The 26,440-nt window shown below is 38.1% G+C and overlaps 1 protein-coding gene across 4 annotated transcripts in view; it reads left to right on the top strand.

The window, feature by feature from the left end:
- The window catches only part of POC1B (POC1 centriolar protein B), a 108,062-nt gene that overhangs the window by 41,191 nt on the left and 40,431 nt on the right, over positions 1–26,440 (top strand). For 3 of the 4 annotated variants that reach the window (XM_029205319.1, XM_029205317.1, XM_029205320.1), the window contains 5 exons: positions 7,696–7,803; positions 7,934–8,049; positions 9,602–9,735; positions 11,848–11,916; positions 12,656–12,808. In XM_029205319.1, coding sequence (XP_029061152.1) covers positions 7,696–7,803; positions 7,934–8,049; positions 9,602–9,735; positions 11,848–11,916; positions 12,656–12,808 — 580 coding nt within the window. The remainder of the gene's footprint in view (positions 1–7,695; positions 7,804–7,933; positions 8,050–9,601; positions 9,736–11,847; positions 11,917–12,655; positions 12,809–26,440) is intronic. The other variant, XM_029205318.1, reaches the window with a different exon arrangement.

The following is a 26,440-nucleotide window of genomic DNA, read 5'->3' as shown; positions in this document are numbered from 1 at the left end:
GGATGAATTTCTGGCTGGTCAAGATACCTTCTTTTCCTTAATTCACAAGTTTCTTTAAAATCCTGTTTCTTCTGGTAACTAATTGGCACCTTTTTGTTACCAACTCTGTTCTTACCATTATCTAAAATTATATTATTTGTGTGCCCTCCCTCCTTCCTAGTATGAAAGCCCCATGAGAGTAGGGGTCTTAGCAGGCTCCTTCACTGTGGTATTTCTATTACCTAGGCCAGTGACCAGTGCCTGGTTCTGGCGGGTGCTCAGTAAATATTCGAATGAGCCAGTGAATGACTATCTTCCCCATAAACTCCTCAAGGACACTGATCGGGTATGGCAGCAGACACAGAGATTTTTATTAAAGGATTGTCTAGTGGTTAGCCTGTCAGGCAGTGCCCAGTGATACAGCCTCCTAAGAGCATTGCCTGTGGTTTTTCTCCACTTTAGAACTTTCTGTGGTTACACAAGCCACACAGAACTTCCTGTGCTCTACTTTGGCCGGTAAAAGAAACTTTCCTTTCTGTCAGAGACGTAAACAGAGTGGCTGAGAGATCTGGCTCTTGAGCCAGACTGACTAGTTCACATCTTCCTGGCTGTGTGACTGGCAGTTACTGACCCTTTATGTGCCTTGGTTTATTCATCTGTAAATGGAGGCCGGCAATAGCAATTGTTTTGTAGGGTTATTCTGAGGATTAAATGAGTTGCTACAGGTAAAGTGTTAAGAACCATTCTAGGACACAGATGCTCAGTAAATATTGACAGGGTAATAATGATGATGGTGGTGGTGGTGGTGGTATTTGGCCAATAATATCATAGAACGAGTGTATTTGTACTTTGCTTTTAACCTAATCCTTCCATTCTATTACATTTTTTTCATCATTGCTTTCTTAAAATGTCAGAATCAACTCATCTCCTAGAAATATTCTTATCATTTAGAATGCTCACATTAAATTATTTTTTAGAAGAGAGCTTATTAATAAACACAATTTGATTTCTTATATTAGTTGTTTACAATTACTATGTAAAGTTTATTTTCATGGGGATACTGAATAGGTTTTTCTTCCCCAGTGTCTATACAAAATAAGTTACATCTATTTGGAGCATTTCTGTAAAACTGTCTTTCATATTTGAATCTTCCTCACATATTTTCCTAAAGGAAAAGATTAATAAAATATTATGATAAAATCAAGCTGAACTGCCCAGTGTGGAAAATATTTCCTTGCAAGGTTATTTTCTTGAATTTTTAAAAACGATTTCACATAGAACTTAATTATGCATCTATGTTGCTTTTAAAATATGGTGAATTCATAAATTCCAGATTGAAAGCTTCTGTTAGGAAGAATTATTTGTCGGTCAACCTTAAGAATGGGAGGGGCAGGGGAGGGGACAGTGAGAAAACAAAAAGAAAAACCTTCACTTATAACCCACACCCTTAGTTAATCACTTTTATAGTAATCTGGGCAGAGAGGGAAACTACAAATAAAATTGAAACATAATCGGTCTGTGACCTAAATCTTTTTTGGTTTTTGTTATTGCTAAAATATTAATAGCAAAATTACTGTTCATAGTTTCTTTGTTTTTTTTTAATTTTTGAATTTTATTTAATTTCTTTTATACAGCAGGTCCTTATTAGTCATCAGTTTTATACACATCACTGTATACATGTCAATCTCAATCGCCCAATTCATCACACCACCATGACTACCCCCACCGCCGCTTTCCCCCCTTGGTGTCCATACATTTGTTTTCTACGTCTGTGTCTCAATTTCTGCCCTGCAAACCGGTTCATCTGTACCATTTTTCTAGGTTCCACATATATACGTTAATATACGATATTCGTGTTTCTCTTTCTGACTTACTTCACTCTGTATGACAGTCTCTAGATCCATCCACGTCTCAACAAATGACCCAATTTCATTCCTTTTTATGGCTGAGTAATATTCCATTGTATATATGTACCACATCTTCTTTATCCATTCGTCTGTCGATGGGCGTTTAGGTTGCTTCCATGTCCTGGCTACTGTAAGTAGTGCTGCAGTGAACATTGGGGTGCATGTGTCTTTTTGAATGATGGTTTTCTCTGGGTATATGCCCAGTAGTGGGATTGCTGGATCATATGGTAATTCTATGTTTAGTTTTTTAAGGAACCTCCCTACTGTTCTCCATAGTGGCTGTATCAATTTACATTCCCACCAACAGTGCAAGAGGGTTCCCTTTTCTCCACACCCTCTCCAGGATTTGCTGTTTGTAGATTTTCTGATGATGCCCATTCTAACTTGTGTGAGGTGATACCTCACTGTAGTTTTGATTTGCATTTCTCTAATAATTAGTGATGTTGAGCAGCTTTTCATGTACTTCTTGGCCATCTGTATGTCTTCTTTGGAGAAATGTCTATTTAGATCTTCTGCCCATTTTTGGATTGGATTGTTTGTTGTTTTAATATTGAGCTTCATGAGCTGTTTATATATTTTGGAGATTAATCCTTTGTCCCTTGCTTCGTTTGCAAATAGTTTCTCCCATTCTGAGGGTTGTCTTTTCGTCTTGTTTATGGTTTCCTTTGCTGTGCAAAAGCTTTGAAGTTTCATTAGGTCCCATTTGTTTATTTTTGTTTTTATTTCCATTACTCAAGGAGGTGGATCACAAAAGATCTTGCTGTGATTTATGTCAAAGAGTGTTCCTCCTATGTTTTCCTCTAAGAGTTTTATAGTGTCCAGTCTTACATTTAGGTCTCTAATCCATTTTGAGTTTATTTTTGTGTATGGTATTAGGAAGTGTTCTAATTTCATTCTTTTACATGTAGCTGTCCAGTTTTCCCAGCACCACTTATTGAAGAGATTGTCTTTTCTCCATTGTACATCCTTGCCTCCTTTGTCATAGATTCGTTGACCACAGGTGCGTGGGTTTATTTCTGGGCTTTCTATCTTGTTCCATTGATCTATGTTCCTGCTTTTGTGCCAGTACCATATTGTCTTGATTACTGTAGCTTTGTTGTATAGTCTGAAGTCAGGGAGTCTGATTCCTCCAGCTCCGTTTTTTTCCCTCAAGACTGCTTTCGCTATTCGGGGTCTTTTGTGTCTCCATACAAATTTTAAGATTTTTTGTTCTAGTTCCCTAAAGAATGCCATTGGTAATTTGGTAGGGATTGCATTGAATCTGTAGATTGCTTTGAGTAGTGGAGTCATTTTCACAATATTGATTCTTCCAATCCAAGAACATGGTATATCTCTCCATCTGTTGATATCATCTTTAATTTCTTTCATCAGTGTCTTATAGTTTTCTGCATACAGGTCTTTTGTCTCCCTAGGTAGGTTTATTCCTAGGTATTTTATTCTTTTTGTTGCAGTGGTAAATGGGAGTGTTTCCTTAATTTCTCTTTCAGATTTTTCATCATTAGTGTATAGGAATGCAAGAGATTTCTGTGCATTAATTTTGTATCCTGCAACTTTACCAAAGTCATTGATTAGCTCTAGTAGTTTTCTGGTGGGATCTTTAGGATTCTCTATGTATAGTATCATGTCATCTGCAAACAGTGACAGTTTGACTTCTTCTTTTCCAATTTGTATTTCTTTTATTTCTGTTTCTCCTCTGATTGCCGTGGCTAGGACTTCCAAAACTATGTTGAATAATAGTGGTGAGAGTGGACATCCTTGTCATGTTCCTGATCTTAGAGGAAAGGCTTGCAGTTTTTCACCATTGAGAATGATGTTTGCTGTGAGTTTGTCGTATATGGCCTTTATTATGTTAAGGTAGGTTCCCTCTATGCCCACTTTCTGGAGAGTTTTTATCATAAATGGGTGTTGAATTTTGTCAAAAGCTTTTTCTGCATCTATTGAGATGATCATATGGTTTTTATTCTTCAATTTGTTAATATGGTGTATCACATTGATTGAATTACATATACTGAAGAATCCTTGCATCCCTGGGATAAGTCCCACTGGATCATGGTGTATGATCCTTTAAATGTGTTGTTGGATTCTGTTTGCTAGTATTTTGTTGAGGATTTTTGCATCTGTATTCATCAGTGATATTGGTCTGTAATTTTCTTTTTTTGTAGCATCTTTGTCTGGTTTTGGTATCAGGGTGATGGTGGCCTCATAGAATGAGTTTGGGAGTGTTCCTTCCTCCGCAATTTGTTGGAAGAGCTTGAGAAGGATGGGTGTTAGCTCTTCTCTAAATGTTTGACAGAATTCACCTGTGAAGCCATCTGGTCCTGGACTCTTGTTTGTTGGAAGATTTTTAATCACAGTTTGAATTTCATTACTTGTGATTGTTCTGTTCATATTTTCTGTTTCTTCCTGGTTCAGACTTGGAAGGTTATACCTTTCTAAGAATTTGTCCATTTCTTCCAGGTTATCCCTTTTATTGGCATAGAGTTGCTTGTAGTAGTCTATTAAGGTGCTTTGTATTTCTGTGGTGTCTGTTGTAGCTTCCTCTTTTTCATTTCTAATATCATTGATGTGAGTCCTCTCCCTCTTTTTCTTGATGCGTCTGGCTAATGGTTTATCAATTTTGTTTATCTTCTCAAAGAACCAGCTTTCAGTTTTATTGATCTTTGCTATTGTTTTCTTTGTTTCCATTTCATTTATTTCTGCTCTGATCTTTATGATTTCTTTCCTTCTGCTAACTTTGGGTTTTGTTTGTTCTTCTTTCTCTAGTTCCTTTAGGTGTAACGTTAGATCATTTGTTTGAGATTTTTCTTGTTTCTTGAGGTAGGCTTGTATAGCTATAAACTTCCCTCTTAGACTGCTTTTGCTGCATCCCATAGGTTTTGGGTCATCATGTTTTCATTGTCATTTGTCTCTAGATATTTTTTTATTTTCTCTTTGATTTCTTCGGTGATCTCTTGGTTATCTAGTAACGTATTGTTTAGCCTCCACGTGTGTGTGTTTTTTACGTTTTTTCCCCTGTAATTGGTTTCTAATCTCATAGCATTGTTGTCAGAAAAGATGCTTGATATGATTTCAATTTTCTTAAATTTACTGAGGCTTGATTTGTGACCCAAGATGTGATCTATCCTGGAGAATGTTCCGTGCGCACTTGAGAAGAAAGTGTAATCTGCTGTTTTTGGATGGAATGTCCTATAAATATCAATTAAATCTATCTGGTCTATTGTGTCATTTAAAGCTTGTGTTTCCTTGTTTATTTTCATTTTGGATGATCTGTCCATTGGTGTAAGTGAGATGTTAAAGTCCCCCACAATTACTGTGTTACTGTGGATTTCCTCTTTTATAGCTGTTAGCAGTTGCCTTATGTATTGAGGTGCTCCTATGTTGGGTGCATATATATTTATAATTGTTATATCTTCTTCTTGGATTGATCCCTTGATCATTATGTAGTGTCCTTTCTTGTCTCTTGTAACATTCTTTATTTTAAAGTCTATTTTATCTGATATGAGTATTGCTACTCCAGCTTTCTTTGGATTTCCATTAGCATGGAATATCTTTTTCCATCCCCTCACTTTCAGTCTGTATGTGTCCCTAGGTCTGAAGGGGGTCTCTTGTAGACAGCACATAGATGGGTCTTGTTTTTCTATCCATTCAGCAAGCCTGTCTCTTTTGGTTGGAGCATTTAATCCATTCACGTTTAAGGTAATTATCGATATGTATGTTCCTATGACCATTTTCTTAATTGTTTTGGGTTTGCTTTTGTAGGTCCTTTTATTCTCTTGTGTTTCCTACTTAGAAGTTCCTTTAGCATTTGTTGTGGAGCTGGTTTGGTGGTGTTGAATTCTCTTAGCTTTTGCTTGTGTGTGAAGCTTTTGATTTCTCCATGGAATCTGAATGAGATCCTTGCAGGGCAGAGTAACTTGGTTATAGGTTCTTCCCTTTCATCACTTAAAGTATATCATACCACTCCTTTCTGGCTTGTAGAGTTTCTGCTGAGAAATCAGCTGTTAACCTTATGGGAGTTCCCTTCTATGGTATTTGTCATTTTTCCCTTGCTGCTTTCAGTAATTTTTCTTTGTCTTTAATTTTTGCCAGTTTGATTACTGTGTGTCTCAATGTGTTTCTCCTTGAGTTTATCCTGTATGGGACTCTCTGTGCTTCCTGGACTTGGGTGGCTATTTCCTTACCCGTGTTAAGGAAGTTTTCGACTGTAATCTCTTCAGATATTTTCTCGGGTCCTTTCTCTCTCTCTTTTCCTTCTGGGACCCCTGTATTGCCAATGTTGTTGAGTTTAATGTTGTCTCAGAGGTCTCTTAGGCTGTCTTCATTTCTTTTCATTCTGTTTTCTTTATTCTGTTCCGCAGCAGTGAATTCCACCATTCTGTCTTCCAGGTCACTCATGTGTTCTTCTGCCTCAGTTATTCTGCTATTGATTCCTTGTAGTGTAGTTTTCATTTCAGTTATTGTATTGTTCATCTCTGTTTGTTCTTTAATTCTTCTAGGTCTTTGTTAAACATTTCTTGCATCTTCTCGATCTTTGCCTCCATTCTTTTTCCGAGGTCCTGGATCATCTTCACTATCATTATTCTGAATTCTTTTTCTGGAAGGTTGCCTATCTCTGCTTCATTTAGTTGTTTTTCTGGAGTTTTATCTTGTTCCTTCATCTGGTACATAGCCCTGTGCCTTTTATCTTGTCTGTCTTTCTGTGAATGTGGTTTTTGTTCCACAGGCTGCACAATTGTAGTTCTTTTTGCTTCTGCTCCATAGTTTCTTAATAGTCTAAAATTTTTCATTTTCTTTTCAGCCTTCTGCTCTTCTATCTCCATTCTAAAACGGCACTTAAGAGAGAAAAAGAACCTTGGAAAGGATTTTAAAGGGAAAGAGTATAAAAGCAGTAGACAAGATGTCTGAGAATTTTCTCATTTGTTTTTTAATGGGGCATATGGATAATAGGTGTGTCTCTGAAGGGACTTCAGCTTTGTATAAATGAGTTGTCCTATTTTCAATCTGTTGGAGCTCTCTGGCCTCCCCAATCCAGGAAGTTACAGGCTTGAGGAGTTGGTTCTTTTGTTGATGATAGCATTCAATTTTAATTCTCAACACACCAGTTCTTTTCTTACAAAAAGCCTCACTGTAGAGTTGCTAGGATGAGTAATAGATGCTCTCTTGGGTCATATGGATAACACCAGAAAATGACAGTAGAAAGAAATAGAGAATACTTTTAAAAAACAAAAGTATTTTTAAGTACTTTTAAAAAACTTGGGGCTTCCCTGGTGGCACAGTGGTTGAGAGTCCGCCTGCTGATGCAGGGGATACGGGTTCGTGCCCCGGTCCGGGAGGATCCCACGTGCCGCAGAGCCGCTGGGCCCGTGAGCCATGGCTGCTGAGCCTGCGCGTCCGGAGCCTGTGCTCCACGAAGGGAGAGGCCACAACAGTGAGAGGCCCACATACCACAAAAAGAATAAAAACAAAAAAAGAAACAAAAAACAAGGTACTTGGCTTGGAAGCAGTGCAGACCTCAGACAGAAACTACCTTGAAACTAAATTATTTAAATATCAAAGAATAAAAGGTTAAAAGATTCTCAGTTAGTCTATATAGTATATTTTCATCTTTTTAATGGTCTATCAGTGTCTTTCGTTATGCTTATTTTTAGTTGGAAAAGGTGTTGGTAGCAGAATAGGAGTTTGCTGCATGGTGTGCTAACACTGGCCTAGGATATTTAATATGTACATGCATGTCATGTGTATGTCATGGTGGGGGTGGGGGTGATTGTCAGGAGCCTTCCACAACAATTATCTTTCTTATGCTTTCCAGGTTTTCACCTGATGGAAGACTAATTGTATCATGTAGTGAGGATAAAACTATTAAAATCTGGGATACCACAAATAAGCAATGTGTTAATAACTTCTCAGATTTTGTAGGGTAAGTTCATTCTCTTTTTGCATTTATATGGGTTAGTTTGCTACGGAGACATTTAATTATTACAATTCAAATAAAGAAATGAGAGTAAAGAGAAATCAAAATATTAGACCATCTTATTCTTTCCTCCTAGGTTTGCAAATTTTGTGGATTTTAACCCTAATGGTACATGCATAGCTTCAGCAGGTTCTGATCATACCGTGAAAATCTGGGATATAAGAGTGAACAAGTTACTCCAGCATTATCAAGGTAACAATTTCCATAACAAAATTCAGTTGTAAAATGGGCTCCTCTAGGAAGTTCTTACGCTGACAGACTATCCTTCTCAGTGTGGCTTAGCCCTCTTAATGAGAAAGACGGGCTGACTTTGAACTGACTAGAGAAGAGTTAGCGCCTATCAGCAGCATGGTCCAAGGAGCTGGAGTAGAGGCCAGCGTACAGAAGGGGGTGGAGGGACCTTAAAAATGATGCCAGGGCTGTAAAAAAATAAAAAAAAAAAGAAGAAGAAAAAAGGTTACTGTAAGATTTTCAAACTTTAGTTATCTGCTTTGTATAAGAATCCAGGATACGGCTTCCCTGGTGGCGCAGTGGTTGAGAGTCCGCCTGCCGATGGCGTGGACACGGGTTTGTGCCCCAGTCCTGGAAGATCCCATGTACCGCGGAGCGGCTGGGCCCGTAAGCCATGGCCGCTGAGCCCGCATGTCCGGAGCCTGTGCTCCGCAACGGGAGAGGCCACAACAGTGAGAGGCCCGTGTACCGCAAAAAGAAAAGAATCCAGGATAGAAATTGACTCAGAAGGAGATACCTGAGCACAGATAGGTGTTATAACTGGTAGAAAACAACATCCTACTGTGCCCATATATTGAAGTTAAAAGAGAAATGAATTGATTTCTTAGTGTATATTAGATTTATATTAAATCCACATTTCCCTTTCTTTTTTTTTTTTGGTTTTTTGTTCGTTTGTTTTTTGCGGTACGTGGGCCTCTCACTGTTGTGGCCTCTCCCGTTGTGGAGCACAGGCTCCGGACGCGCAGGCTCAGCAGCCATGGCTCACGGGCCCAGCCACTCTGCGGCATGTGGGATCCTCCCGGACCGGAGGATGAACCCGTGTCCCCTGCATTGGCAGGCGGACTCTCAACCACTGCGCCACCAGGGAAGCCCCACATTTCCCTTTCTTAATAACTATAATGTAGCAGACACTGTGCTAAATCCTCACAACAGCCCTAAGAGGTATTACTATTACCTCCACTTTAAAGATAAGGAAACTGAGGCTTAAAGGGACTAAGTTACTTGCTAAAATATTGATAGAACTGACATGGGACTTTCTGTTTATAAAGTACATTTTTATAAAATACAGTGATGAACAAACTTTTGATCGCTGTGTTATGCTGCCTCCTATTGGAAGGAGGTTGTCCAGAAATGAATTCTCAAGCTGGCAAGACTGCCCTTCTCCAAATATATCTCCATACTCTTCACCCCTTGACCCAAGCAACTAACTGGTAATTAAATTTAGTTTAAGGCTAAGATGTATACCTTATGTGAGCTGGTGGTAATCAATGGTTGCTTATATTGGTAATATATCTGAAGATTTTATAGTTACGTGTTTATTAAGATCATTCTTCCATGACACACTCTCATTTGTAAAGCTATTCTGTGTCATGAGCTATGTGGAATTTTGGTTGCTGTGGAGACATTGCCCCTAATTGATTCTTTCAGCCTGGTATTGCTAATAGGGTAAAGGGGCATCTCTAGAATTAAGAATTATTCTCTGAACTTTTTGCTTTAATTTTCTACAAATCAGTTCACAGCGGTGGAGTTAATTGTGTGTCATTCCATCCTTCGGGTAACTATCTCATCACTGCTTCTTCAGATGGTATGCTTAAGATTCTGGACCTCTTAGAAGGAAGGCTTATATATACACTTCAAGGACATACGGTATGAACAGTAAGATTTTTACTTCTTAAATAATATATCTTTAAAAGTTTTGATCCATTTTATTATATGGCTTTATTATTTTTCCAAGTGTAGCACACATTGCTGCTACCACAATGTGTTGTTTGGTTTTTTTTTGCTTCCAAGGCTATGTTTTTTATTTTAAAATAAATATTATTTTTTATCTTTAAATAAATATTATTTATTGTAATTCATGTCAAAATCAATGTGTATCTTTCAGTGGACATTAACTTAATCCTTTACTGCTATCTTCCTCAGTATGTAGTATAGGTTTGACTGGTTAAATGGTGATGGACACATGTTTTTCTTACTTCTGATCTTTCCCCTCATGTGGAGGCTGTCCCACTAGATTTGACCCTCTTAGCCTCCACACCCCCTCACTCTCTCCTTTCACTAATCTGATTGGCGAGTTTAGAAGGAGAAATTTGACAAGTCAAGCCCAATGCTTTATACTCTTGGGAGCCTGTGCCTGTCTGTATGGTTATCCTCTGATATTTCTTGTGGGGAGGCCTGCCCTTGTCCAGCCTTGCCTGTGACTGGGTACTCAAATCTGACTCATTCTGGGATTCAGTTCTGGAAAGCCCAGTTGCCCACAGATAAAGCCACATTTTCTCTTTATAAGCCTTCATCAGTAAGAAAGGTAATATTTCTTTTGTCTTATTTTTCAATTGTTTTAGGAACCCAGTGGGGAAGTGGGGTGCTATCTATTGAGCCTATTCAATCACACACACACACACACACACACACACACACAAACACAAACACACATATACACTAGTATATAATGTACTAAAGAAAAACTTTTTAAGTGTAGAAACTATCTTTCCTTTCTGGGTAAATATTCAAACTTCTCTAAATTTTTTAGAATGCATCCTCTTTTTTTTTTTTTATAAGATGTACTAGGTACTTCCTTTTAACCAAGTATAAGTTATTTATATCCAGAAATAGAATGGGTTTTGTGGTTAAGGGAGAAGTTTTTTTTTCTGCCTTCATGTATCCTGCCGGACTTCCTGCTTGCTTTATCATTTGTTCTGCAGCTGTGTTAGAGTGAAGCAGAAATAGACACTAACCAGCTCAGATATATGTGTACCCATGGATTTAGGCTGGATGAACAACAAATAAAAGTGGCCAAAGATTAAAATATCCATGGAAGAAGGACAGAGTAATAGAAAAAAGATAAATAAAATAATTTAGGAGAAAAGCACTACACATGAAGATGGAATATTTCACAGTCTGGAGGTGAAGGTGTTTATGAGGCTATAATAACCTGAGTTTGTGGGATGGTCTACTTGAAAAATATAAGATGTTTTTCCCCCAAGATTTTCTTGCATAGATTAAGGACATATTAAAAACAAACAGTATACGAATATTTTTGAAATGAGGAAGATTTACTCTTACCTTGACTGAAAATTGACCTAGAGGTCATGTTGTGACTGTGCCGGGTATAGTCTTGTCCAGCTCCACAGCCATTGCTCCATTTCGTGTTCCTGTTACCTCTCACCCAGATAATTGCAGTAACTTCCTAACTGCCCTGCAACCATTTGTTCTGACTCCAACTCATCATTCTCACAATCGTGATACCAGTTTTCATCAATCACAGCTCTTCTATCCATGTCCTGCTCTTAAAACTTTGAGTGGCTCAATATTGCCCACATGAAGGGAGAACTCAGCGAAGCCTGTTGTGGTCAGGAAATTAGCTTTGTCCATGCAGCCTCATTCCCATCACCTGCAGAATTATCATTCAGTTTCTGCTAGTGATTTGTTGAATAAAGAATCAAAAGCCAGAAAATCTTAACAGAAATTCTTACTAACTTACCTATGCACAAGCTTTTCTTTAAAGGGGAGAAGAGTGTATTTTCTCATTTTTATTAGCATCTCTTTTTTCACTTAGTATCATTTATAGATGTTTTAATGTAATTGGGTTGATTCTTTGATTCTCTTTGCCTGCATAAGTTACTAACAGCTGGATATGTTCTCAAGACATTGCATAAATAGTCTGCACAAGTTAGGATGAAAAATTAATACTCACAGCCCTCTTGGCCATGAGAACACATTACCAAGTAAGTTTTTCTTTTATCTCCCTTTATTTCTTAGGGGCCTGTCTTCACTGTTACATTTTCAAAAGGTGGAGAGCTGTTTACATCAGGAGGTGCAGATGCACAGGTTTGTAAATCTCTCGCCTCCCTCTTTGATTTGGATAGGGGAATGGAATCTGAGACCTCACCTAAGATTTTTACAACCAGCCAGTTTGTATATGTTAAGATGATTATCAATGAGTTTATATTTTAATTTAGTGCCAGGAAGTCTGCTATCTCATAGCTGAAATACTTCCAGTTCTGATAGTTTTTGGAACTCAAATAGCAGTTATTTTCTTTTGCTCATCTTTACACTTAATTATAATACATACAACTGACACTTACTGAATACCTAATATTGGTGTGGCCCTTTCACTTGAATTATTGCCTAATCTATTGTCTGTATGCCTTGTTTTTCAAATGTTGATTAAGCTCCTTGAGGATGGTAAAATTAAATTGTTTGTATAGCAAATCTGCATTTATTTGAAATGACCAAAAGTCATTCAGAGCCAGATTTATTGAATAAGGTGGACAGTAAAGCCAAAAACATGATTTTGGGCTTTGGGAAAAATAAAAGAGGATTTTAAGGTAATAAGTTATTTTCTTAATATGAATTTTAAACCGGACATAAAGGCAATTTGAAATGCTTAAATCTCTCCCTGTCACCCTTTTAAAAAAAAAAGTGTTGAGATGTAATGTTGTCAGAATATATATCTAGCCTTCCTGACTATTTTGAGAGACAATTCTATATATTCATTTTTTTAAAAATTTACTTCTACTGCTTGTACATGCAAGTCAATAACTGCCAACCTGATGAATTTTTGTAGGTCTTATTGTGGAGGACTAACTTTGATGAACTGAATTGTAAAGATGTTATTAAAAGAAACCTCAAAAGATTACACTTTGATTCACCACCACATCTTCTCGATATCTACCCAAGGACACCACATCCCCAGGAGGGAAAAATTGAAACTGTTGAAGTGAGTACTTTGTGCATATTTGCCCTACCATTTGTTAAGTGTACACTTTGGGGCTGTTGGTCAACTAGATGCTTGAAATTATACTTAATTAGATGAAACCTAGTCCTGCTTTAAAACAGCAGCACTTCAAGAAACAATTATTTTCACTAATAAAATAAAACTATAAATAAGGTAGTGTGTAATAGTACTAAAGCCTCTCATATTTGCTTCTTGAAGATTTAGAAATAAAACTTAAAAATTGTGTTAATAATAATGGAAATGAGGAATCAAATCTAAGACCTCTGATGACTGTAAAGTCTGAGCTGGCTTCATATTCTAGACATGTTTAGGGAGCTCATGTGATGGCTGTCATGAGAACAGGGCTGAAGGGCAAGAATTTTTAGAGCAGTTATTGAAATAGGTATCTTGAAGCCCTTTTACAACAAAAAAATAAAAGGTCTTATGAACAGTAAAAAGAAGAGACTTAAGCATTAAACCTAATAGTTGAGACCATTTTACTGTTGGGCACATATATTTTCAAGTATATAATTATCTGTTTAGCTGTAAATTTTTGTTGGCAAGTTCCCTTAGGTCCTATAGATTTAAATGTTCTACTCTCTTCAAAGAAAAGAGTTCTGTCTTTGCTAGGTACTTTGCTGGTATTAGTCTATTTCTTTCCATTTTGCATGATTCTTTTTTTTTTTTTTTTGGCTGGCTTGTGGGATCTTCGTTCCCCAACCAGGGATTGAACCCGGGTCCACAGCAGTAAAAGCGCCGAATCCTAACCACTGGACTGCCAGGGAATTCCCATTGCATGATTCTTCTTAAGTTGTTTTTTTCTCTCAGAAAGAGCAGATATCAGGAATTACTATTATCTGTTCATCTGAATTTTTTTCCAATCACTGGCAGAGTCTTTCTTTGCTTTTCAAGTAGATGTTTAAAAATTCTTAAGATATTATTCCTGAGTGGCAGTTCACAGCCACCTCCTGCTTGTTATTCATGCTGTGGTTCCAGACCCCCTTCTGTGGTCTCTGGCTTCCTTACCCCGTGTCAGTTCTTTAATTTTGGTTTCCTTGGTCTTAGCCTTTTCTCTTACCTCAGGTATTTCTTTTAGTCTCAGGTTTTGTGTATGTGTGTGTGCACGTGCACGCATGCATAAATTTAAGTTTTTAAAACTTTTAATTCTTTTAGACTGTTTTTTAGATTTTGTTTGATCCAGCCACATTTTGGGGATTTCTGTCCTTGTTTTTCAATGGTAGTGTTTATTTTCAGTTCTTTGCTATAATTTTTGTCCTCTCCAACTTCCGACCATCTTTCCAGACCTTCTAACTAAAGTGTTTACCATTGTGCTTTACTACATCTTCATGCCACTTATTGTATTATCATTTCCCCCTCTTTCATTTCTTTGAAAGAAAGAATGTAATGTAATTTGTGGCTCACCACATTTTTGTTTCAGTTTCTGCAGTTATGGATGCATTTGTTGATCCCCTGTGATCCCATGTATTCACATCAAATATATGTGAAATATATTTTAACTTGAGTTTTCTTGTTTTACCTAAGCTGGTTTTATTGACTCTTGGTGTTTTATATTCTAGTATTTCTGTAGCTTAGCTGGGCCTGATCAGCAACATTGCTGCTGCCCTCTCATCCGCTTAGCCACCTACCTTTCCAGTGTGGTAGGTGACAGAGCTGCAGGCTGAGCCCAGGTCTCCTTACTCCTAATTCAGTTATACTTCCATGACATCACACTGCCTCAGCACTGAGGATTCAAGCCATTTTCTCTGTGATTTACTCTCAGCCCCAGCTCACTTAAGAGTGCTAGACTTTCTTTTTTTTTTTTTTTTTTTTTGCGGTACGTGGGTCTTTCACCGCTGTGGCCTCTCCCGTTGCAGAGCACAGGCTCCGGACGCGCAGGCCCAGCGGCCACGGCTCACAGGCCCAGCCGCTCCGCAGCATGTGGGATCCTCCCGGACTGGGGCACGAACCCGTGTCCCCTGCATCGGCAGGTGGATTCTCAACCACTGCGCCACCAGGGAAGCCCTAGACTTTCTTTAAAGTGTCAACAAGTTCTCTAAGTAGCTCTTCTCTGACAGTGGAGCCATAAAGCAGTAAAAGCAGCTGGGTTGCTTTCTATGGCTAGGTCAAGATGACCCAGGCCATGCAGAGCCACTCTCAACCCATATTTTTCACATATACCCTTAAAAAATCTATTAAAAACTGGCTTTTCATCTTGGAGTTACACCTCAGTTACACTATACAGAATCTTGAACACTGTGACTGAATTACGTTTGTTGCCTTAAGAAAGTCAGCCTCTGTGTACAGTTTAAATTATCTGTACACACTCATACATACTCACTGAATGGGGACTGAAATAAACTTATAGTAGCAACTGTAGTATCTATCATTTATCTACCACAAAAATTTTAGAAAATGGCACTTCTGAGAAAGTGAATGTCAGTTTCTAATCCTAGGGGATCAGAGACCAATTCATAAAGAGTCATTATCCATTTCTGTCCCTTATCTTAGTTACAGAAGATGATTGGGGGAACCAATGCTCTGTCTCCCTAAGCGTAAACAAGTAATTATGATTTACCACTCTAAATATGGTTTGTATACAGGACAGTGATGAGAGAAATGTCCCGGGAGAGTATACAGATTGTGCACATAGATATTCTCTACAACTCTACTTACTATTTTTATTTTTCATATTTACCAAAAGGCTTGGTTCTTACTAGATGCCAGTACGTAATAGAGAGTATTGAACATTTATTAAATATCAGTTACTACCTGGGTGCTTTACATTTATTATCTGCTTAAATTAAGTATACAGTATGACTTAATATTTGTCAAAATTCAGAGTTTGTGATATGAAATGCCAGAGATTTTATGATATACGATTCTGCATATGAACAACCAACTGTTCGTTTTTTTTTTTTCCCTTAAAATCTCTTATAATAAAGCAAGGGTGTAAAGTTTTCTGGACAGAGAACATCTTTAATATTATGAACAAATAATTATTAAATATCAAATTATTTTTTAAAGTAATGTCTGTGAATCCCTCATAGAGCCAAAAGACTATAAATTTTTAAATATCATTTAGAATAGAATAGTATGAATCAGAAGTTGTACTGTGCTCATTTAAGATTAGGAAATTTTACTTTGAAATACTAAATTTGATGGATTAGATTTTTTTTTTCAAAGCTTTAGGCAAGGTCAGCTTACATATGTTACTTTGGAAATATTTGGAAACTAGTAAACCTTTTTTATTTTTTTATTTTTTCGATACGCCGGCCTTTCACTGTTATGGCCTCTCCCGTTGCGGAGCACAGGCTCCGGACGCGCAGGCTCAGCGGCCATGGCTCACAGGCCCAGCCGCTCCGCGGCATGTGGGATCTTCCCGGACCGGGGCACGAACCCGTGTCCCCTGCATCGGCAGGCGGACTCTCAACCACTGCGCCACCAGGGAAGCCCTAAACATTTTTTTTTTTTTTTGAGGTCAGAATTCCTGACTAAAGGAATAAAAATGTATTATTAGAAGATGTGAAATAAATGGCATCTAAATAATCTAATTTCCCCAGCTTTCTCTTTTTACAGTAACCACGAATGCTTCATTTCTGAGTTTGAAGTAACATAGCTTTCCTATGATTTGTATTTTATTGTGTTTTCTGTGAGGCTCATTTGAATCGCATATAATCTCAGTCTTCTGGGTGAAATTATTTGGCCTTTTGCAAAAGCCTTCCATTTGTCAGCCTTAAAGTCATCACTTGTTTGAAGGTGGGGAATCCTGTGGAGTCTTAGACCTTGGGTACCAGCTGACTACAGATATAAATTACTAATTCCTACACAGATAGAGAGGGTGATAGCCAGATTGCTTTTAGAATAAATGAGAGAAGAAGGCCACATGAAAGAAGGCAGGAAGCATGAAATTCTTTCCCTTGCTGTGTCAGACCCCTCCTCTGTCCTTTCTGCTCATCTAACTGCAGAGCCTTTGTAACGCTCCTGGCCTGGGCACTCTGTCTTAATTAAAATATAAGAACAACTTCTTGCTTTTTTTGGTGGGAAAGAAGCCCACTTTTAAAACAAGGTATCTTAACCCTGCCTGCATTGCTCAATGGCACATCACGAATTTGTGCTGACTTTGTCTTCTTTAGACTGTCACGAGCTGGACTGCCTAGTCCAGCCGCCCAGACAAAACCAAACTTTCCTTCTTGAAGGAAGAACTAACTTAATGTGTGTGCCTGACACTTTTCTCCCAAGCAGTTCCCTACCCTTTTGCATATTTTGATGGGAAGACATAGAGCCATTCTAAGGGATGGTGGTAGATCTTGGTGACAGAAAGGCATCAAAATAGCTATTCTAGGAGAGTTGCCGAATATTGTAGGAAGGGGTAATGGTTAGTTTGTTAAAAAGAATTTGTTAATAAAACAATTGTTTTGATGGCTTCTAATTTTATAATGGCCTCTTGAGATTACCTTAATCTACACATTGCATAGGAAATTCTGTACGACATTGATCAGGAAGGAAAACTTCCTTTAACTTAACCAAATATTTATATAATGATATTTTATGGAAGTCCGGCCATGATTCATAGTTCAAAACTACAAGTGATCAATTTTAAGTCTTGGAGTCTGAGATTGGGTTTTATCTCAACCTTCTATTAAGCTTGAAACATTATGATTTATGATTAAAAAAATGACCACTCCTCTATCAGTTTTGTAATTTAGTTCTAGCTGTGCTATATGTCTACACTGTTTTGGACCTCAAAAACTGTTCTTCAGAGGTTACATAACAATAATAGCAGTAATAATACTAATATCTAACACATGCAACATTTTTCTAATAGCCTTACACAAATTGTCATTAAATCTTCCTTAAAACTCTATAAAGCAAGCACCATTTTTATCCCCTGAGAAATTGAGGCACATGTGAATTAAATCTTTTTTTTATTTTTAAATTTTATTTAATTAATTTTTTTTTTAATACAGCAGGTTCATTTTCTTTTTTTTCTTTTTTTTTTTTGTGGTACACGGGCCTCTCACTGTTGCGGCCTCTCCCGTTGCGGAGCACAGGCTCTGGACGCACAGGCTCAGCAGCCATGGCTCACGGGCCCAGCCGCTCCGTGGCATGTGGGATCTTCCCGGACCGGGGCACGAACCCGTGTACCCTGCATTGGCAGGCGGACTCTCAACCACTGCGCCACCAGTGAAGCCCAGCAGGTTCTTATTAGTCATCAATTTTATACACATCAGTGTATACATGTCAATCCCAATCTCCCAATTCATCACACCACCACCACCACCACCACACTGTGGCTTTCGCCCCTTGGTTTCCATGTTTGTTCTCTACATCTGTGTCTCAACTTCTGCCCTGCAAACCAGTTCATCTGTACCATTTTTCTAGGTTCCACATACATGCGTTAATATACGATATTTGTTTTTCTCTTTCTGACTTACTTCACTCTGTATGACAGTCTCTAGATCCATCTATGTCTCAACAAATGACCCAATTTCTTTCCTTTTTATGGCTGAGTAATATTCCATTGTATATATGTACCACATCTTCTTTATCCATTCGCCTGTCGATGGGCATTTAGGTTGCTTCCATGACCTGGCTACTGCAAATATTGCTGCAATGAACAATGGGGTTCATATCTTTTTGAATGATGGTTTTCTCTGGGTATATGCCCAGTAGTGGGATTGCTGGATCATATGGTAATTCTATTTTTAGTTTTTTAAGGAACCTCCATACTGTTCTCCATAGTGGCTGTATCAATTTACATTGCCACCAACAGTGCAAGAGGGTTCCCTTTTCTCCACACCCTCTCTAGCATTTGTTGTTTGTAGATTTTCTGATGATGCCCATTCTAACTGGTATGAGGTGATAGATACCTCATTGTAGTTTTGATTTGTATTTCTCTAATAATTAGTGATGTTGAGCAGCTTTTCATGTGTTTCTTGGCCATCTGTATGTCTTTGGAGAAATGACTACTTAGGTCTTCTGCCCATTTTTGGATTGGGTTGTTTGTTGTTTTAATATTGAGCTGCATGAGCTGTTTGTATATTTTGGAGATTAATCCTTTGTCCGTTGCTTCATTTGCAAATATTTTCTCCCATTCTGAGGGCTGTCTTTTCGTCTTGTATATGGTTTCCTTTGCTGTGCAAAAGCTTTGAAGTTTCATTAGGTCCCATTTGTTTATTTTTGTTTTTATTTCATTACTCTAGGAGGTGGGTCACAAAAGATCTTGCTGTGACTTATGTTAAAGAGTGTTCTTCCTATATTTTCCTCTAAGAGTTTTATAGTGTCCGGTCTTACATTTAGGTCTCTAATCCATTTTGAGTTTATTTTTGTGTATGGTGTTAGGGAGTGTTCCAATTTCATTCTTTTACATGTAGCTGTCCAGTTTTCCCAGCACCATTTATTGAAGAGACTGTCTTTTCTCCATTGTATATCCTTGCCTCCTTTGTCAGAGATTCATTGACCATAGGTACGTGGGTTTATCTCTGGGCTTTCTATCTTGTTCCATTGATCTATGTTTCTGTTTTTGTGCCAGTACCATATTGTCTTGATTACTGTAGCTTTGTAGCATAGTCTGAAGTCAGGGAGTCTGATTCCTCTGGCTCTGTCTTTTTTCCCTCAAGACTGCTTTCGCTTTTCAGGGTCTTTTGTGTCTCCATACAAATTTTAAGATTTTTTGTTCTAGTTCCCTAAAACATGCCATTGGTAATTTGATAGGGATTGCATTCAATCTGTAGATTGCTTTAGGTAGTAGAATCATTTTCACAATATTGATCCTTTCAATCCAAGAACATGGTATATCTCTCCATCTGTTGGTATCATCTTTAATTTCTTTCATCAGTGTCTTATAGTTTTCTGCATACAGGTCTTTTGTCTCCCTAGGTAGGTTTATTCCTAGGTATTTTATTCTTTTTGTTGCAGTGGTAAATGGGAGTGTTTCCTTAATTTCTCTTTCAGATTTTTCATCATTAGTGTATAGGAATGCAAGAGATTTCTGTGCATTAATTTTGTATCCTGCAACTTTACCAAAGTCATTGATTAGCTCTAGTAGTTTTCTGGTGGGATCTTTAGGATTCTCTATGTATAGTATCATGTCATCTGCAAACAGTGACAGTTTGACTTCTTCTTTTCCAATTTGTATTCCTTTTATTTCTGTTTCTCCTCTGATTGCCGTGTCTAGGACTTCCAAAGCTATGTTGAATAATAGTGGTGAGAGTGGACATCCTTGTCATGTTCCTGATCTTAGAGGAAATGCTTTCAGTTTTTCACCATTGAGAATGATGTTTGCAGTGGGTTTTTCGTACATGGCCTTTACTGTGTTGAGGTAGGTTCCCTCTATGCCCACTTTCTGAGGACTTTTTATCATAAATGTGTGTTGAATTTTGTCAAAAGCTTTTTCTGCATCTATTGAGATGATCATATGGTTTTTATTCTTCAGTTTGTTAATATGGTGTATCACGTTGATTGATTTGCATATATTGAAGAATCCTTGCATCCCTGGGATAAATCCCACTTGATCATGGTGTATGATCCTTTTAATGTGTTGTTGGATTCTGTTTGCTAGTATTTTGTTGAGGATTTTTGCATCTATATTCATCAGTGATATTGGTCTGTAATTTTCTTTTTTTGTAGCATCTTTGTCTGGTTTTGGTATCAGGGTGATGGTGGCCTCATAGAATGAATTAGGGAATGCTCCTTCCTCTGCAATTCGTTGGAAGAGTTTGAGAAGGATAGGTGTTAGCTCTTCTCTAAATGTTTGATAGAATTCACCTGTGAAGCCATCTGGTCCTGGACTTTTGTTTCTTGGAAGATTTTTAATCACAGTTTCAATTTCATTACTTGTGATTGTTCTGTTCATATTTTCTATTTCTTCCTGGTTCAGTCTTGGAAAGTTATACCTTTCTAGGAATTTGTCCATTTCTTCCAGGTTGTCCCATTTATTGGCATAGAGTTGCTTGTAGTAGTCTCTTAGTCTCTTAGGATGCTTTGTATTTCTGTGGTGTCTGTTGTAACTTCTTCTTTTTCATTTCTAATTTTATTGATTGAGTCCTCTCCCTCTTTTTCTTGATGAGTCTGGCTAATGGTTTATCAGTTTTGTTTATCTTCTCAAAGAACCAGCTTTTAGTTTTATTGATCTTTGCTATTGTTTTCTTTGTTTCTATTTCATTTATTTCTGCTCTGATCTTTATGATTTCTTTCCTTCTACTAACTTTGGGTTTTGTTTGTTCTTTCTCTCGTTCCTTTAGGTGTAACATTAGATTGTTTATTTGAGATTATTCTTGTTTCTTGAGGTAGGCTTGTATAGCTATAAAGCTACTTCCCTCTTAGAACTGCTTTGCTGCATCCCATAGGTTTTGGATCATCGTGTTTTCATTGTCATTTGTCTCTAGGTATTTTTTGATTTCCTCTTTGATTTCTTCAGTGATCTCTTGGTTATTTAGTAACGTATTGTTTAGCCTCCGTGTGTGTGTGTTTTACGTTTTTTTCCCTGTAATTGATTTCTAATCTCATAGCGTTGTTGTCAGAAAAGATGCTTGATATGATTTCAGTTTTCTTAAATCTACTGAGGCTTGATTTGTGACCCAAGATGTGATCTATCCTGGAGAATGTTCCGTGCGCACTTGAGAAGAAAGTGTAATCTGCTGTTTTTGGATGGAATGTCCTATAAATATCAATTAAATCTATCTGGTCTATTGTGTCATTTAAAGCTTGTGTTTCCTTGTTTATTTTCATTTTGGATGACCTGTCCATTGATGTAAGTGAGGTGTTAAAAGTCCCCCACAATTACTGTGTTACTGTGGATTTCCTCTTTTATAGCTGTTAGCAGTTGCCTTATGTATTGAGGTGCTCCTATGTTGAGTGCATATATATTTATAATTGTTACATCTTCTTCTTGGATTGATCCCTTGATCATTATGTAGTGTCCTTCCTTGTCTCTTGTAACATTCTTTATTTTAAAGTCTATTTTATCTGATATGAGTGTTGCTACTCCAGCTTTCTTTTGATTTCCATTTGCATGGAATATCTTTTTCCATCCCCTCACTTTCAGTCTGTGTATGTCCCTAGGTCTGAAGGGGGTCTCTTGTAGACAGCACATAGATGGGTCTTGTTTTTCTATCCATTCGGCAAGCCTTTCTCTTTTGGTTGGAGCATTTAATCCATTCACGTTTAAGATAATTATTGATATGTATGTTCCTATGTCCATTTTCTTAATTGTTTTGGGTTTGCTTTTGTAGGTCCTTTTGTCCTCTTGTGTTTCCCACTTAGAGAAGTTCCTTTAGCATTTGTTGTAGTGCTGGTTTGGTGGTGATGAATTCTCTTAGCTTTTGCTTCTCTGTATAGCTTTTGATTTCTGCATCTAATCTGAATGAGGTTCTTGTTGGGTAGAGTAACCTTGGTTGTAGGTTCTTTCCTTTCATCACTTTAAGTATATCATGGCACTCCCCTGTGGCTTGTAGTTTCTGCTGAGAAATCAGCTGTTAACCTTATGGAAGTTCCCTTCTATGGTATTTGTCATTTTTCCCTTGCTGCTTTCAATAATTTTTCTTTGTCTTTAATTTTTGCCAGTTTGATTACTGTGTGTCTCAATGTGTTTCTCCTTGAGTTTATCCTGTATGGGACTCTCTGTGCTTCCTGGACTTGGGTGGCTATTTCCTTACCCATGTTAAGGAAGTTTTCGACTGTAATCTCTTCAAATATTTTCTCGGGTCCTTTCTCTCTCTCTTCTCCTTCTGGGACCCCTATAATGCGAATGTTGTTGAGTTTAATGTTGTCTTAGAGGTCACTTAGGCTGTCTTCATTTCTTTTCATTCTTTTTTCTTTATTCTGTTCCACAGCAGTAAATTCCACCATTCTGTCTTCCAGGTCACTCATCCGTTCTTCTGCCTCAGTTATTCTGCTATTGATTCGTTGTAGTGTAATTTTCATTTCAGTTATCGTATTGTTCACCTCTGTTTGTTTGTTCTTTAATTCTTCTAGGTCTTTGTTAAACATTTCTTGCATCTTCTTGATCTTTGCCTCCATTCTTTTTCTGAGGTCCTGGATCATCTTCACTATCATTATTCTGAATTCTTTTTCTGGAAGGTTGCCTATCTCTGCTTCATTTTTTTTCTGGGGGTTTATGTTGTTCCTTCATCTGGTACATAGCCCTCTGCCTTTTCATCTTGTCTATCTTTCTGTGAATGTGGTTTTTGTTCCACAGGCTGTAGGACAGTAGTTCTTCTTGCTTCTGCTGTCTGCCCTCTGGTGGATGAGGCTATCTAAGAGGCTTGTGTGAGTTTCCTGATGGGAGGGACTGGTGGTGGGTAGAGCTGGCTGTTGCTATGGTGGGCAGAGCTCAGTAAAACTTTAATCTGCTTGACTGCTGATGGGTGGGGCTGGGTTCCCTCCCTGTTGGTTGTTTGGCCTGAGGCAACCCAACACTGGAGCCTACCTGGGCTCTTTGGTGGTGCTAATGACAGATTCTGGGAGGGCTCACGCCAAGCAGCACTTCCCAGAACTTCTGTTGCCAGTGTCCTTGTCCCCATGGTGAGCCACAGCCACCCCCCCACTTCTTCAGGAGACCCTCCAACACTAGCAGGTAGGTCTGGTTCAGTCTCCCCTGGGGTCACTGCTCCTTCCCCGGGGTCCTGATGTGCACACTACTTTGTGTGTGTCCCCCAAGAGTGGAGTCTCTGTTTCCTGCAGTCCTGTTGAAGTCCTGCAACAAATCCCACTAGCCTTCAAAGTCTGATTCTCTAGGAATTCCTCCTCCCGTTGCCGGACCCCCAGGTTGGGAAGCCTGACATGGGGCCCAGAACCTTCACTCCAGCGGGTGGACGTCTGTGGTATAAGTGTTTGCCAGTCTGTGAGTCACCCACCCAGCAGTTATGGGATTTGATGTTACTGTGATTGCGCCCCTCCTACCGTCTCATTGTGGCTTCTCCTTTGTCTTTGGACGTGGGGTACCTTTTTTGGTGAGTTCCAGTGTCTTCCTGTTGATGACTGTCCAGCAGCTAGTTGTGATTCTGGTGTTCTCGCAGGAGGGAGTGAGAGCACGTCCTTCTACTCTGCCATCTTGGTTCCTAGTCTGTGAATTAAATCTTAAAGCTAGTAAGTAACAACATGAGAATTCCAACCCAGTCACTCTGGTTCCATTCTGTACCTTTAACTATTTTGATGCAGTGCTTCAGTAGAATAAAAAGTTAATTTCATCCTGTTAACAGATATTGGACATCGTACTAGCTTTAGAGTGTGCAACAGTGAACAAGATGGGCATGTTTCTTGCCCTTCAGAATTTGTCAGAAGCAGGGTTTGTGCTCATGGACTCCTCAGTATGATGGATACACCAGAACCTCAGAGTGGGATGGTATTGGTGAGGTCGTGTATACTAACCCTCCCTCATGCATGAATCTCTTGTTTGGTGATGGAGAACTCAGCCTCTCATAAGGCAGCCAACCCCATTTCAAGGCAACTGTAGTTATTGAAGCGTTCTTTCCTTTAATAAAAATGGAGAGATAGTACTGTTGATATTCATGGAGGTTAGCTTGCAAAGAACTTAACTGTAAGTGTCACTGCCTCAGCATATTTTCTTTGCAGAGAAGACTGTAAACTTTTACTTAGTAAGAATTTCCTGCTCCATTTAATGTATATGGCAGCAACTGTGGTACAATACAGTAAAATATTGTTACATCAAAAGTTTCCCAGCTCGTAGAAGCTCAAGGATTTCTCTACGAGAAATGCTGACCATTTCCATGTGATTTAGTGGTTTTTTGAGCAATTCCAGTTTCAGATGGCAAAACCAGATTGTATTTTTCATTGGTAAACAATTTCATATCTACACTAGGTGGCAGTAGATAAATGAGAATAATGTGTCTGCAAGCACTCTTTCTGGACAGCTCGCCCAAGATTAAAAGGAAAGCGAGTCAGCCTCAAGTTTCTTATCATTGCCTCAACTCTGGACTCTGGAGCTGATAGGAAGAAGGTTGTGCGTTCTGCTCTGTGGAATGGCCAGAAAGAAACATAGGTGTTGGTGGGCCAAGCAGATAGTCCTACATGGTTCTAATTCCTTCTTTACTGCAGTGTGGGGATTACTGGGAGTGTACATCTCTACTTCTGACACAAGTGGCTGGATAGATGTAAATGCTTATTAATATTTGCAAAACTACAGCTGTACCCATCAAACTTGATAAGTGCTGTTAAAATCATTCCACTCCTCTTACCACAGTCCCTGACTGTTGCAGTGTTGTCCTCACTTTTAACCCCTACTTTATTCTTGATACTCTACATGTTCCTGTCAGATTGATCTTTCTAAAGCACATTTTAGCCTCCAGTTTTTCTGTGCCTTCCCAAATTCCTTCACCCCTCACAATTTGACCCTTGCCACCCTCTCTTGTCGCTGCCCTGTGCAGCAGTATCGTGTCAGCATTCTGCCTCTATGCTCAGGGAGGCTTGTAACCTCATCTCTGTCTCTCTCTTTTTGCTTTTGTTTTATAAACCTTTTCTAAAGGAGCCATCACAAGCTCTGTTTCCTCCACGAGAAGCCTTTCTCACTAAGTGGTCAGTCAACAGTTTCTCCTTTGAGGTTCGTCAGTATGCTTTTTGCTGGTAGCATTTATTTGATACCAAGTTCTGCTATCTCTCTTGCCCTTTGTTTACTTCTTTGTATTCATAATGTTTAGTAAATAAATGGTGATCATGTGGTTTCTTTCCCTTTTTGTTTTTCTGAATTCTGAAATAATCTCCCTCAGAAGTAGTCACCACTCTAATTATTCCCTTGTTTTTCTTTTAAATTTTACTATTTATGATTGAATCAGTAATGAGATATTTTTTCATTTTGGATAGTTTTAAACTTTATATAAATGGAATCATACTGCATATATTTTACTATAGCCTCCTTCTTTATTTAGCATTAAAATCCTGAGATTCATGTGCATGGATTCTGAATTCATACATTCATATGTTGTTGCACATAGTTGTATTTCATTCATTTTCACAGCTGTATAGGATTTCAGTGAATTTACTACAGTAGTAATTCCCATGATTATACATTTATTCTACTGTTGATAAACAGGTGGGGATTTCTGATTGTGGTTTGTTTTTCTAATTAATTTACTGTTTATTGACATATAGTTGATTTACAATGTTGTGTTAGTTTCTGCAAGACTGGTTTGTTTCTGTTTTTGCCATTACAGTGTTGCTCTAAACAATGTCAGCATCATTGAGCTTTCTAGCTTTTGCAGTCTTGTAGGTGTTAAGCAGTATTTTGCTTTAATCGTCCCTTTTCTAATTACTACTAACGTTTCTGAAAAATCTCTTCATATTCTAGATAACTGTTAGGTTTTCTATAATTTTTTCCTTAGGATTGCTCTTCTTTTCACATTGATTTGTAGGTTTTTCTTCTATATTTTAGGTATTTGTCCTTTTTCAGTTTCAGATATAATATCTCCTCCTATTCCATTATCTGATTGTTAACTTTGTGGTAACCATTGTTAAACAGAAATCCTTAATTTTGGGGTAAACGGATCAATTTTTTTTTAATTTATTTAGTTTTTGCCTTATGGTTTTACTTTTGCAGCTTTTAAGATATTCTTCTCTACCCTGGGTCAGAAAGATATTCTTACACATTTACTTCTACTAACTTTGTAGTTTTAACATACC

The sequence above is a fragment of the Monodon monoceros genome, unplaced genomic scaffold, assembly GCF_005190385.1.
Source record: "Monodon monoceros isolate NGI ecotype Baffin Bay Population unplaced genomic scaffold, NGI_Narwhal_1 Super_Scaffold_6, whole genome shotgun sequence".
Taxonomy (NCBI): domain Eukaryota; kingdom Metazoa; phylum Chordata; class Mammalia; order Artiodactyla; family Monodontidae; genus Monodon; species Monodon monoceros.
The sequence above is the reverse complement of the archived record's forward strand: the minus strand, read 5'-3'. Positions and strand labels throughout refer to the sequence as shown.